We start from the raw sequence: 14,442 nt of genomic DNA, 5'->3' as shown, positions 1-14,442 counted from the left end.
GGGATCCACCAGCTGCATGGGCATGGAAATACCTGACAAACCCTCATCTGTTATGCCTTCTGGATCTTCGTATCTGGTTGCTTTCTTACAGCCTTTGACCCCCATCATGGCCTCTAATCTAAAAGTCATCTTCCTCTTTCTTTGGTTGCTTCAGTGTGGAGGTAAAAAAAGCTTTTTTTTTTTTTTTTTTTTAAATTCCTTCTGTTTACTCTCATGTTTGTTCATATTAGAGCATTTCCAGCTGCTATCTTTTTGCTAATTTCCAGAGATCCCCTCTAGGAATTTGCATGCTGCTGCTATTTCTGTCTTTAAAGCATTTCAAAGCTGAGAGAATCCTCAAGAAAGAGGGAGCATGGGAGAAGGGTTAGATAACCTAAATAAAATGGCTTGGCTTATTTCCTGGCATGTTCATCTCAAGCTAATGGCTCCTGGGATACTGTAAGAAGATGGATCTCTCCTCTTTTTGTTGCAGCAGTGCTTAGCCATGTCTTGTATAGAAACTATGTTCATGTGTGTTCTGCTGGGTAGAGATGAGGAGATGGATGGTAAATGATTTTAGAAAATCAGGCCCAGAAGAGACTGCTCAGGTTATCACCCCCTCAGTGTCTGCAGGATTTTCTGTTACTGTATTTCCACACTATTTTATGTATTGTACACAGGACTGTGCGCTTACAACAAATGAGCACATCCCTTAGGATTGTGTTGTATCTCAGTCAGTTTTACAGCTAAGAACCTTTTTCAAGCGATGTAACCAAAGCTTGTCTTTACTCTCGGGCTATTGTCCCTGGCTCTGTCGTCTGTAGAAGGATTTTCTTTAATGGATGTTACTTCCCAACAGTCCTCTCTGGACAGTGGCTGTGGCTGTGCCCCCCATCCATGATTGCCCCCCACCACGCTCCCTCTCTGCTTGGCATTCAGCAGCGCTGAGCCCCAGCTGCCTTTTCCGATGCTGAGTCCCGCTGTGCGGAGGTGATGCTGCTGTTGCGACGCAGCGTTAGTGCCTGATGACAGGAAAGCAAGCCTGGCTGTGCTTTGGAACAGCTTTAATGCCTTGTTATGAGCCTGTTCATAGATGCAGAACCCCAGGGAATCCCATCAAAAGCATGAATGGAAAAGCCTGCCCATTGCCTACTTTTTCTTGCTACTTTTTTTTCCCCCTTCTCTTTTCATGTCTCTGAAAGAATCCTTGATTTTGTAAGAAGACTTGTGTGTAAGTTTCCAGTTCCCTTTTCTAAATACAGCAAAAACACAGGCCTCTTCTTAAGTTGCTTTATGTATGGTGTTATGTCAGCTGCCAAACAAATAGATCCAGAGACTGCCTGATGTTAAATCCAGATTTGGCTGGGAAGCCAAAGACATCCTGTACCTCAGGCTCTTTACTAGCCTGTGGCTTACTCTTAGCTTTTTAATTATTTTTTAAAAAACAAAACAGGGAATGAACTATGGTGTGGTTCCCTGTCTGTGCTTATTCATCCTCTCTTATAATTCCCGACATAATTGTCTACTGGATTGCAGTGATAGATCACTTTCAACAGCTCTGTCTGTGTAAGGAAGAAGCTCATGAAGGGCATGATCTCCCACCTCTCTGCCTAAGATACTGTCACGTGTAGATACATAAGATCTGCAGTCTTCTGCAGATAGTTCCCATATCTAGCATCAGGTCTTGTGTTTTGCTGCCCATTTACAGCAACAATATTTTGAAGTGATTAAGCTGTGCCTTATTTGTTCTGACCCCCATTTTGGTTCCCATGCAGAATATGCAATTTCCTTTGTCACTTGTGCCTCAGAAACAGCAGTCCCACTGATAACACCTGCTTCCGTACAGCACCTTCACTGGTGCAGCGTCATCAAGTGGGCAAACGTAGACACCCCGGCAGAGGTTTGTAGCTCAGGAGTTTCAGGAGATGTCTAGCTAGTGTTTGTCTTGGAAAATTAGTTTCTATTCATCTGCTGTAAATATAGCTTCACACCAGTGCAAAATCAGTTCACTTCCTGCTTCATTTCCTGTCTTTCTGTGTGCTGGTGTGGTATGGGGGAGCTTACAAGGGAAAAGGGGAAGCCTGTAGATGCAACAGGCTATTGCAAATCAGACAGCAATTACCTAAGAGATGTGGCAGATCACACAGGGCACATGCTCTGAACCAGTCAGTGTCTCACAAGGGCCAACACTGTGGGCTACGGGCGCGATTCCTCACATATGGTTATTTTCACTGTGTGATCCTGTCTTTGGGGCAGCAGTCCTCTCCTGACCTGAAGTGCTGTTAGGTGACTGCTGGCATTATCTTTACAGGAGGAAACGTCGATGTACAACAGAAACCTCCAATCCAGGTTGCACTGCTGAAGGAAGGAATAACCATCCCCTGTGAAGTTACCTTCCCTTATATGCCGAAATACACCAAATTTTCAGTCTTCTACTACTTGATTAATTCATTGGGCCAGCACACATCCATCTGTAATAGGTCAGAAAATGTACTCATCCCTGCTGGAAAAGAGAATCAGACTGCTACCCGATCTTACAATCACACACTCATGCCATCTCAAAGCAGCTCTTTCACTGGCACGTACTACTGCAAGGTCAAATGGCATGACATCCAGAAAATGGGAAACGGAGTGTTTGTCCTTGCTAGAGGTAAGTGAACAACCAGAAAGGAAGGGCAGCTGGTTAGCAATCACTGGATCTAGCTATGGAAAGATGATCTTTGTTCTTCTTTTCCTCCATCCAAGCATGCTATAAAGTCAGGTAGGAATAATACTTTATGCTCAATACTTAATGCCATCAGAGTTGAATATGTTTTACACAGGTGACCTGTGCCACTGTTCCCAATACACAGATGGGAAGGTGAAGATGGAGTAATTTATATCTGCCCTGCCATGGCCTCCTGGGCACAGCAGCCATAAAGTCAGGGTCTAACCAGGGAGCCTAGGCACTGGGTCAGAGGGTGCTTTTAGGTGTCAGTGTTCAGGAGACACTATGGTTTGGCCTTTAGCAGCATGATGAAGGTGGTTGAACACAAAGTCAGTGGTTAGGGTGCTCACCCTGATCAGATGTACAGGTTAGGTGCTCACCATTAGGGGCTCAGAAACAGGTTAGGAGCCCACTGTCATCTTTCCCCGCCTCCCCCCCCTTTCCATGTGGTACCAGGGGTTGGTTGTTTCATTAATGCAAAGACTGGAAAACAAGGGAGAGCTTCAGGTCATGATAAGAGGAAAGTTACAGAAAATTGTTAAGGACATGAGTGCTGCTGACTGGCTAGATTTGCATTACGGAATGCTGGATATGAAAAACTTCTTATGAAGTGTAAATGCAAAGAGCTGTGATGTAGCTTTGCTACACTGGTCAGAGGATGCCTAGTGTACCCACCCTGCTAGTTTGTGTGGTCTGTGTGATTTCCACCATCTACCTTTATGCCCCTATCACTAAAAACCTTTGTCAGCCTCAAACTACTCCCCTTCTTGGCTCTCATAGCTATGTCACCTCACTCTAATCTACAAGAAGTGCAGCTACTATCCTGTCTCTTTTGCATGATGCTTCAGCTGAACCCTTCTCTCAGTTCAGCCAGACCAGGTTTTGAAGGGTGTATGCATCTGTGCCACCATATTCTGCACTGCTTCTGTATTTTAGCGTTCTCAAGGCTCTTTCCAGGTTTACAAACACAGCAGGATTGTAACTTCCACTCACACTGTGAATCTTTTGCCTTCTTCCTTACAGGTACAGGGTATCCAGAGACCTCTTCTGGGTGGAAAATCCTCGTTACCCTCACCACTCTTCTTGCTTTATTGAGCATCACTGCAACAGTTCTGCTTCTGTGGAAAAGAAAGGCAAGTTATAACCAAATAAAAAGCAACACCTGACATGACCCATTCTAGGAATTTATTTTACTTGTTTCTAACTTGGCTGGATTGGAAGTTCCCATGCTGAAATTTTCTGTGCTGAGTGTCTGCCTCAGGTTTATTTTCTTATTTTTAAGTTCAGTCTTTCTGAGAAAAAAGATTACAGGAAAGACAAAACGAGTAATTGATTTATCCATTAAAGAAATTCTGGTAATCGTTTTGACTCTGGCATGATCTGCTTTAGAGCAAGGATCTGACACAGGGCAAGAAGTCATGCTAGCCATGTGCTGGCCCTGGGAATATTCAAGGAGCTGTGGCCTTGTGACAGGTCTTTGGAAAATTGCAGTCTGTGCATGCTCAGTTGTGGCTCTTGTCAATTCAGCAGCTCAGTTGTCTAAAGGAGCCTATATAAGGCTGCCTTTCCACACAGTGCCAGTCAGACAGGTAATGTCCTGTGCATCCAAGCAATTCTGTTGCAGCCCTCGTGGCAGGAGAAGGGCAGGACTTTCCCTGTGTCTTATCCTTTTTCAGGATGGGGTCTGCTCTGGTGCAAGGGCACAACCTGATGGCAGGGAGACTGTGCAATTGCATTCCTGAGCCATGGGTCAGGCACCATCGAAGAAAACAGTCTGCAGTGTGGAAGGATGGGGACCAGAGCCTTGGGCATGTGTTTGACAGAGAAAACATTAAGAGGCAGAGTGGGAGAGGAAGGTGAGGACAAGGATCCCAGGGAAGACTGTGTAGAAGTCCCAACTAACTGGGAAAAAAAAAAGAGAGACAAGGACCTGAGGAGCAACCTGCTGTAGTTGACTCTGCTTTGAGCAGATAGGGCTTGGACTAGTCAATCTCCAGAGGCATGTTCCAACAGCAGGGATTCTGTCAGGCTGGAAGGAGGAGCCTCTGAAGGGAAACTGGGACTGGAATCTGGAGCGAAGTAGCACTGGAGCTTGGAGGAGGGTGTTCAGACTGGACTGACAGGGTCCCTCACGTAAGCAGACCAGTGGCACAGGTTGGGACCAGCTGGGTAAGCAAGTGGAAGCTGGATGAGTAGCTGAGGATGAAGGGGAAACCAGGAGTAGGGAAGAAAGGATGTAGACAGCAGCAGAACAGCCAAAAATAGGGCTTAAAATTCTGGATGAGGCAGGGGCCCTGTGGAAAAAACTCTGGAGTCATGATATTGGAATTCCTGTTGTTTAGGAAGAACCTACTGCTCCTAGTATTTCAGGAGTTCAAATAACATCCTCTGCACTCTTCCAGAGATCTTAAGGCTGGCTTAAAAAAAACCCAACCCTGATGTCTTTTAGAACATAATTTTGGGATTGTGGCTTTCTAGGTAGAGTATCTCCCATATTTACTTTCAGCCTGCCCTCTGCCCCCATAACAGCAGACTCTCTGCATGCCTTTTTATGTGGAGGCTGTGCTGCTGGTACAGTCCTACAACTCCAAGGAGCATCAGGCTTCAACATACACAGTCAGAGATCGTGAGGTTGAAAAGAGAATGGCAGCAGCTGGCAGACCTGCTGATCTCGTGAGACCTACCTTGCAGGCAGCCTGATGGAGGGGGCAGGAGTGTAAGCAGCAGAGTGACTAGGCTGGAGACAGGCCCCCATCTCTGCTTGCCTAGACAGTGTCTCCATGGGGATGAGGAGGGAGGCACTGTCACGACTTGCTGATTGGCATCTCTAGGTTTTGAGGTGGGCTGGCAAGTCTCAGACCTATGGGCTGTCCTCAGGGCCTGAAGAGATTGTGCAGTCATTACATTTGCCCTCCTGCAGAACACAGCCCATATTTCTCACCACAGCTTGCTCAGACCTGCTGGTTTAAAAATGTTTATCTTTAAGAAAAGCTATTTAGCATCCTCCTTAGTTACTAATGGACTGGAAAGCAGTTCATCGTTTTCATGTGATGTGAATATAATCATCCCACTTCTTTCTGAATTAGAACAGAGATACTTAGCAAAGCCTTCTGCCTTTCCTGCCTCCTCTCTTGCTGGCTGAGCAGAGCTAAGCCTTCTCTGTGCGTGAATGGAGCGTGTTCAAGAAGTCATCCAATGCAAGAAACATACCTTCTTCCTTGAACTCCATGCTGGACTTGCGCATTAGTGCACATCACTGACAATATATCATCATTGTTGGTCATCTGGTGCTCTTTTCTGCACATTAGCAAAAGCTTCCTGGCCAAATTGTGACAAAAGTCACTGCATTTTGCCCCTCTGAAATTTCCCTCATACTTAGAACAGGGCCCTGCGTTACTCACTGTCCTACAGCATTGTCGTGTGTTGTTAAATACTTAGCTGGATGGAGGGTGTAAACTTCAGTGGTGCAAGTGATTGCTATGTACCAGGCACAAAGCCCAGTTCTCCTTTCCATTGCTCCAGTGTAAGTCAGGAGACTCCTTCATTTTACCCTGTGGTGAGGAAAGGGACCTGTATTGCACAGAGATCCAGCACTCTTTGCTCTGGAAGCACTCAGGGAGGGTGCGAGCAGCTGGCTTTGATATGACATGGGTGTTTACTTCATCTCTGGGGGGATTTGGAGAAATCCGAATGTGTCATTTGGTGTCTTATCATCAGCAGGTATCGTGCCCTAGAATGAACCAGCTAAATATCCTGAGACATAAGGTGGAAACGCAGCCCCCTCCAGCCAGCCCACCACCACCACCACCACCTCCTGTGTATGACGTGAGTACCAGAATGACCCTCCATCCCTTCTGTAAGCATCACGGTACAACCCTTGCTCTCCCTGACCTGCCAGGGTACAGACAACAGCACTACCATGATGTGAAACACAAACAATACCTGCATACCAGCCTGGCCCTGGTGACATTGCTCCTGTGCTCTGCCTTGCTTAGCTCCTCTCAGGACTGTGCATGTTGCTTGTCTCCATCCTCTCTGATCCCGCCTGTGGCCTTGCCAGTGCCAAAGCCTTGCACCGTGCCCTGCTGGGCAGCACCCTTCCAGCAGTGCAGCAGCACAGAGCAGCAAGCCTGGGGCCAGAGAGGCTTCCTGGTGGTAGAGGCAGAAGGGTCTCCACAAGTCAGGAAAGAAGGGGGGATCTCAGCCCCACTTTGTACTGTAGGGTGTCTCAAGGACATGCCCTTCCCAGCTGGAGAATGATGGCTCAGGAAAGGAGCAGAGAGAAGTGCTCCCCCGAACAACAGTACCTGTTTGGAGCCCCTGCTGTGACACCCAACTGGTGTCAGTGTCATGGATCGCTGCAGTCCCAAGCAGGCTGACTAGGTCTCAGGGAAGAAGGGCAGGAAGAAAGTGAAGGGAGTCTCTTCTCCCTTTTTCTATTCCCGAAAGCTGGGGAACACCAACTGCTCCCACTCCCTGAGCCCAGCAGTGTCAGTGTAATAGGATTGGAGTGGCTCTCCCGACACATCAGGCCTCAGCTACCTCAAGTAACCATGACCCCTAATACCATTTACTACCTGTCCAGCTCCACTTAAAATGGGTTCCTTTTTCTCATTTTATTCCCATGGGAGGGCTGCTCCACTAAGAAGGGAAGGTTTCTTTCTTTTTTTTTTTCCTCTTTTTTTTTTTCCCCCTATAATCTCTGGGACAGACAAGAAGGAATAAAAATAAAGTGAGTAGTGAAGAACGTTGCCAGAATATTTGGAAACCTTTCTGACTGTGAGGTCTACAAAGGCTGGAAAAGTCTCTCCAAGGAGAACCTGTGAGCTCTGCTGCATTAATCATTTAAACAAAACAAAACTCTGGAGAATGTAGTATAGAAGGAGCAGAGCTCTACTAAGGAGACCTAATAGGGGGCAAATATGACAAAGAGGATGGGCCTGCTCCCTTCTCATTCTCACCTTGCAGGTGGGGAGGGCACCATTTCCTGGCCTTTTCACTTTTGGAGTAGAGGTTTAAAAACACTATACATTGTACGTGATATGTTTATTCAGGGCAAAAAAGCAATGTTTTGGGTAAAGGAGATTGCAGGTTATAAACCTTTTCAGTTATATAAAATAATTTATTTTTATTTCAGGCTTAAAAAAAACCCCAAATGGGTGGTTTCCTGCTGAAGTGGATGATTTCTGCAAGGAGACAAAAAAAAAATCAAATCCATTTCTCGCTCAGTCGGCCTCGTCATGCATCCTTAGCTCCATCTTAATTACATGTTTCATCATGTTGTTCTGTTCAGGAGGCCCCACTAAGGCTGCTGCATCAAGCCAGCAGAGCCAGCCTTAGGCACAGGCCGTCCCAGGAGCTGGCGGGGCACCCTGTGCTTGCAGGAGCCCGGTGGCCCTGGCCCAGCTGGCCTTCCCCCAAAGCCTGTTCACCACACACCCGCTGTGTGGGGCCTGTAGCCAGCCCGGCGTGCAGGGCAGGTGGCTCGGGTCTCTTGGGCAGAGCTGCCAGCAGCCTCAGACCATCTCCTGCCTGCTGGGGGGCATGAGCCTGCCTGCCCGCCCGCTGGAGGTGGCTTTATGGTTGGAGCAGCTGCTGCTGGGTGACTCATTCAGGCATGAAGCAGCAGCTCCCACCGCAGGCGCTGCAGGAGGTGAGAGCAGGGATGCCAGGTGAAGAGGGGGAGCACGGAGCTGCAAGATGTGATGGAGAAGTTGATGGGGGACAGAGGGCGAGTGCCCTGGGGTGGGGACCCTATGTTGGATGGGCCCTCAGGACAGGTGACTTTGTAAGATGACTCTGGTGCCCCACTGCTAATTTTTGCTGGGACTCCACATCGTTTAAACCAGCTCTGCAAACTGTGTCTGGAATTATGTGCATTGTGAAAACCCACTTGTATTAGATCAGGTGTTGAACACTTAGTGCTTAATTCACGGGGAGCGCAGAAATCTGTGGTCAGCATTGGGGTGAGCTAAGGCAAGGAAAAGAGAAGGACAAGTGGGAACTAACTCCGTGTGATGAGATAAACGGGTTCAGAGATTAGGAGATGAGATGGGAGGCCAGTGTGTGCCGGATGTGCTACCTGTGGGGGAAACCAAGAGGTCAGACTCCAGAAAAAAGGCAGGTCAGGGAAAAACAGTGGCCTTGCAGGCCTGGGACTGGGAGCAGAAGCAACAGGAGGCAGCACTGGATATCAAAATAAGGGCTTGGAAGTGGCTGATGCAGCTTGTCAAATGCTCTGTGTTGTCCTACACAGCAGCAAGGCTCACCCCTGGTGTGGGAAGGCTCCTAGGACACCTTCTGCAAAGCCATCCCGCTGAACATCCCTAGGAGCAATTACCTTCCCCACTGCTTCTTCCAGGTGCCACCATTTACCTCATAGTCCCTGGGGCTGGGTGTACACAGTGAAAAGCAGGAGGTAGCAAAAAGCCCTGGTAATAAGGGGGCAGCTGGGTGCTCGCTTTGTTCTCCCTACACTGCCACGTGTTCCTGGACCTCTTTGTCCTCCTGCAGCCCCAGAGCAGTTCTGTGTCACTGCACTATCCAGACCCACACTGTATTTTCCATTGTCTCCCAGTTTATCTGCCTAGTTAACGAGCAGCTTGGAAGTAACAATCTGAGGGACTCGCTTCATCCACTTTACACTTCAAACAAGGTTTTCTGGGCAGCAAACAGAACTCCTGCGGCGCAGACAGGTTCCATAGCACAGGAGCTTTTCCCGGTGTGAGGGAGACAAGGAAGCTACTTGGGGATGGGTAGGCATCTGCCAGTAGGGAGGAGAGAGGCCTGTGTGCCTCTGCTGTGACAGTAGCAGGTGGTCAGTGACCGAGTAAAAGTAATTAATTTGCAGATGGTGGTTGGAGGCACCGGCTTTCCAACTGGCCAGCAAAGGACTGGCACTGTGAACAGCCTCCATGGGAAGAGGGCTTATGCAGGGAGGGACTCTTTTTAGGAGGTTATACACCAAAAGGATACATCTTGCTTGCAAGTGGCTTTGTACTAGAGCAGTGAAAGAGGCTGCCTGTCCTGCCACGGAGACACAGAGCCAGGCTGCTGGGAGTGCAGCACATGGGACAAGGTCCTCACTGTGAGCATCACAAAGAGAATTTAAAATGAGGATGGGGAAATGGGATTTTCTGTGCACACATGTGCACATGCAAATAGTTGGGAATGTCTGCTGTAGGCAAGCAGGTCATTGGGAGTGGGAAGCAGACAGGTTAAGTAATTTGCCTGTTCCCAGAGGAGGAGTGGAAATGGGAGAGCCGTGGGGTTCTTAATTTACTGCAGCCTCCTCCTGTCTGAGTGCCTGTTTGTTCCAAGTCCTGCTTCCAAATGCTGCCCCTCAATCATCTGGTCCTGTTCAAACCACTGTTCTGCTGGCCATGATCCCGAAAGATGCTGAGCATTTGCAACTCTGGATGAAATGATGGAGGTTCAGGTGATTGGCAGCCCCAGAATGAAGCCCCCATGTTTTGCTCATCCTCCTGGCTGTGTTGCAGGGTGCTTTGCTCCCTTTGCAGTCTCTCCACTAATACCATCTGCCCCTCTTGCGGATGGAGCTCCTCCCATCTTCCTGTTGCCAGAGAAACAGCCACCTTGGCAACCTGCTGTCATCCTTGAAACACACATGGAAAAGTCCTCCTGATTGTTATGTTTGATCCTTCAGGCAGATCTGGAACATCACTCAAACTGACAGGCATCTCCTGTAACACCATTACCTGGGGGACCAGTGCATGCATACACATGTAGGGCATGTGTGTCTTTCTCTGTGTAGGTGTGTGGGACCACAGATAAGTTTGAGGGTCTGGGAGTGTATTGATTTTTTTTATTATTATTCTTTGCTCACTCTAAGAAGAAAGGAGATTTCTGGCTTGGAAAAAAACCCAGGCAACAAATATAAATCATGCCTAATGTGGAGTTTCCCATTTTTGACAGGCCCTGCTTTTCACGACCTTCAGCCTCACCTCTCTTCTCACCTTTGTGTGTCCAGAATAACCATGAACAAGAACTCATGGGTGTCAGGCACCTAAACACTCGGGCAATGCAGAGCACTGCTCATTACCTGTGGTCCCCATGGTGCACAATATCCTCTCAAATGGCAGAGGGGTCTTTTATTCTGCATTCTGGGACAATGTGAAGCAGAGGGAGGCAGTGGCATTGGCATTGTTCTCCACTGCCTTACACAGGGTAGGTAGCATCAAAGCCCATCTTTGTGAGCCTGAAAAAGGAAGATGATGCAGCTGCAATGTAAAGACTCCAGAAGAAAAGGATTTTTCTGCCCAAGTTTAGGTCAGGAACTTCAAAATTCTGGAGATAGCAGGGGTTCCCAAAGGATGTCAGGCTTGAGGTAGGGAACAACACGGTAGGCAATTAGTTGTCTTAAACCTAAGTAATTTATCTGACCCCTACTCTCTTCTTGCTTCCTTGTGCAGTGTCTGGATTTGCAGCAAGTTGAAGTCTACTCTATCCTTGAGGACAACACAAAAAACCTGTCACCCAAGAAGAGTCCTCCAAGGAAGGTAAGGGCTGGGGCCCCGTTCTTGGAGAGTTCACTTACGCACTAGGCACATGGGTTAAAAAAACAGAGTTGCTGTGGCCCTAGCAGGCAGTAAGTCTGTCTGCCCTTTCCCCACTTCCAGTCCCAACAAAAGGGGAAAACAGGACGTGGCATCCACTCGCCAGCTGTGCTGCACATGTAGCCTTTCTTCCTTCTTCCAGCAGAACCCTTGCTCTTGCAGCACTATGAGTTCTGGCAGTCCTGGATTCATGCAGATGCTTTGCTGCACAATGTGCCCTAAAAGGCATTGAAGGGTTCAGCATTGCTGCTCCCTCTGAATGAGATGGACATTCATGGGCAGTTGGTCAGATGCTGGCCCTCAGTGTTGCCCTTTCTAGATTATTTAGGCAATTGAGAAGTCCTTCCAGGTAGAAGAATCTGTGCACTGGGGTGACCCTGGCTACAGGTTTGCTCTCACCAGCATTAGGCACCTGAGAGCCATTTCATGGTAGCAGAAGCTAAGATGGTCTGAACAGACACAGGGCTGATCCAGTCTCTGTCAGTTGTGGGGCTCAGGAAAAGGCAGTGTGGGTACGTTTTGGGCTTGGATCTTCTTGCTGGGCTGGAAGTTACAAGTTAGAGACAAGAAACTAAATCCACTCATAGTGAAAGTACCTGCAACTCAGAATATGCAAGTGCAGATCAGTTGTGGGGGCCACATGAAGCAGACTGGAGGCCCACACAGCCCTCTACCCTGCCTTCTGCCAGAATCAGCTGCTTTACAGGGACAAAACTTTCATCAGGCACTCCAGGGAACACTTCCTTCCCGTCTTCAGAACTTGGTTGTTCTTTTCCCCTCCAGACCTCTTATCTGCTTAAAAAATATATTCACTCTTCTAACACTGGAAAATGTTCCTGAAAAATGTCTCCTGCTTCCTCCAACTGATATAATGTTGGGAAGAGTTCCCCATGTTGCTTCTGCAGTGTGGAGCATGGCACCAGCTTCAGTTGGCACCATCCCTCTGTTTCATGAAGGACAGTATTTTCCTGTGCCTTAGGCATTTTCACAACTCCCACTTTTTAGGAAAAGGTGGTCTAAAATAAAGCCGCCTTCTTCGTGTCAGCACTGTTTGCCATGCAGTCAGGTCCCAGGGCCACTAGCCTCCTGCAGTTACTGCTGTGGCATCACAGTGATTGGTGGTAGAAAAGGCAATGTCAGGTATCTGGTTATTGAGGGGAAGGATGAGTTGTTTTAATATAGGCTGTCTGATATCCCAGTGCATCCTATGGGCTGGAAAAGACAGCATCCCTGGTTTTGTGTTCTTGATTAATTTTTAATCAGTTGGATAGGGAGAACAGTAGGTCCTGATCCCTGCTCCCTACCCTGTTGATTCTTCTGTATATCTTTATCAGCTGCCCCGTTCAAAATTATTCAGTCTGGATGATAAGATGCAGTATGTGTGGGTTTTGTTCCTGAACATGGAGCTGTCTGGGCTGTGCTGAATCACTTGTGTGTGGCCCACACCACTCAACTGCTGCACTGGGGGGCAACAGGTCTGTGGAACAGAGCAGGAGCAAAGGAGCATTTGTGCCTGAGTGGGTCTAGTGTGGGTAGTCTCAGCCAGGGTGAGGTAAAGTTTGAAGCAGAGAGAGGAGAAACAAAGGAGAAAAAAGCATAGAGAAGGGATGGGATGGGCTCTCACATCAAGAGCAGACACCACCAAGTGTCCTCAGTGGGAGCTGGGATTGCTGGATGGTGGCTGGCTCTGCTACAGAGGGTCCAGGCCAGCCCTTGCTGCAGTATGCTGCGGATAGAGGGAGAGATGTCAAGGGAAGCGGGGCAGAGAGTCCCTGAAATGAGAGCATTTGTGTGCTGTCACGCAGGACTGCCAGCAGATTGGGGAGTGATGGGTTAATCCCACATGCTTTGGAGGCACCTGCACTCAGCACTTCTGTAAAATGTTTCCCTTTGGTGGTGGCAGCAGAGAAAATGCTAGTTTAGGTAGGGCTCCATTCACCCGGTGGCATTTCAGCTCCTTGCTGTGTAACCTTGCTTGCAGCAGGCCTGTGCCACGCAGCGCTGAAAATATCAGCCTGTCAGCGCCTTGTCTGCACAAGAAACGGTGTTGAGGAATAGACTCAACTGTTGAAGAAACAGGATTGAGGAGGTCAGGGAATTCCTCCTTCACAGAATCCAAAGTGATTTATTTTTTTACCAAGTCCAATTTTCCCTCCCCTCTCTGTCTGACAGTTTTTTTGGGGGAAGAGTGACAAGCAAAGGAGGCATCTTTATCCCTTGGGCTGGATTAGTCACGTTTGTCTCTGGCAGAGCAACACTTCTCACTGCAGTGGCTTCCGTTTCAGCAGATCACTTACAGACTTTATAACAGAACAAACGTCAGTGTCTGCTTGTTAAGAATTAATTAATCTTCTTTTGAATAATTTTCCTCCATTTCTTTTTTCTCCTTTTCATCATTCTGCAGACACCTAAGAAGAAAGCAACTCTAGAAGAATCCTCTGATACATTGTATGAGAATATCTAACAGGGAAAATCTAAGGCTATGTGGACCAGGTATCTTCCTGTATAGCAGAATTATTCTCTTACAGCCCCAGTTCTCTGCAGAGATCCACAACGACTTCAGGGCACAACCACAAGGGACTTGTGAACCCCTGGCTCCTTCTAAACTGCCCTTCATAAACAACAGAATACATCTGCTCAAATCCCACCGAGGCTCAGTCTGCGTTGATGCAGCAGAGCTATTTTGCATCAAAGCTGTTTGATGAAAAAGAAAAGCTGCTTTTGTCAAGCACTCACAAGTATCTTAGAAATGGTACAGGTGGGATCCGTGCATGCTTCTCTCACCTGTCCTGGCTGAAGTACTAAAATCTTTGTCCTGTGAAGACGACGATAGGACAATCTATCTTCGTGTGAATGATAGGACAATCCAGAGACCTCTCAGCTTGCTGGTTTGATCTTCCAATCCTGACCTGCAGCAGTACATCTGATCCTGTGCCTACAGCTTTTGAGACTGGCCATCAGGCCCTCATGCATAGTTTAACTGAGATCCAAGCATCCACCTGCCTTTTTTTCCTTTCTCAGGAACCCCACAGGGAAACATGCTTTCTCATAATCTGTTAATCCCATCAAGTAGTCACAGATGCCTGCTGTGACCATACTCAGCCGACTCAAATCAGTGCCTCTGAGCAAATGCTTTCCCTTCAGCAGTGTCATCAGTATACAGTGAGGAGTGGATGCACG

The 14,442-nt window shown here is 47.9% G+C and overlaps 1 protein-coding gene across 1 annotated transcript; it reads left to right on the top strand.

Annotated features, from left to right (window-relative positions):
• Positions 1-13,909, top strand: NFAM1 (NFAT activating protein with ITAM motif 1). Its single transcript, XM_051637425.1, has 6 exons — positions 1-161; positions 2,291-2,629; positions 3,710-3,819; positions 6,407-6,511; positions 11,119-11,205; positions 13,667-13,909. Exons 1-6 carry the CDS (start codon positions 17-19, stop codon positions 13,724-13,726), a joined length of 846 nt encoding a protein of 281 aa, XP_051493385.1. The 5' UTR covers positions 1-16; the 3' UTR covers positions 13,727-13,909.
• The last annotated feature ends 533 nt before the right edge of the window (positions 13,910-14,442 follow it).

Source organism: Apus apus, chromosome 1, assembly GCF_020740795.1.
Source record: "Apus apus isolate bApuApu2 chromosome 1, bApuApu2.pri.cur, whole genome shotgun sequence".
Lineage (NCBI taxonomy): Eukaryota > Metazoa > Chordata > Aves > Apodiformes > Apodidae > Apus > Apus apus.
This window is presented reverse-complemented; position numbering and strand designations above follow the sequence as displayed.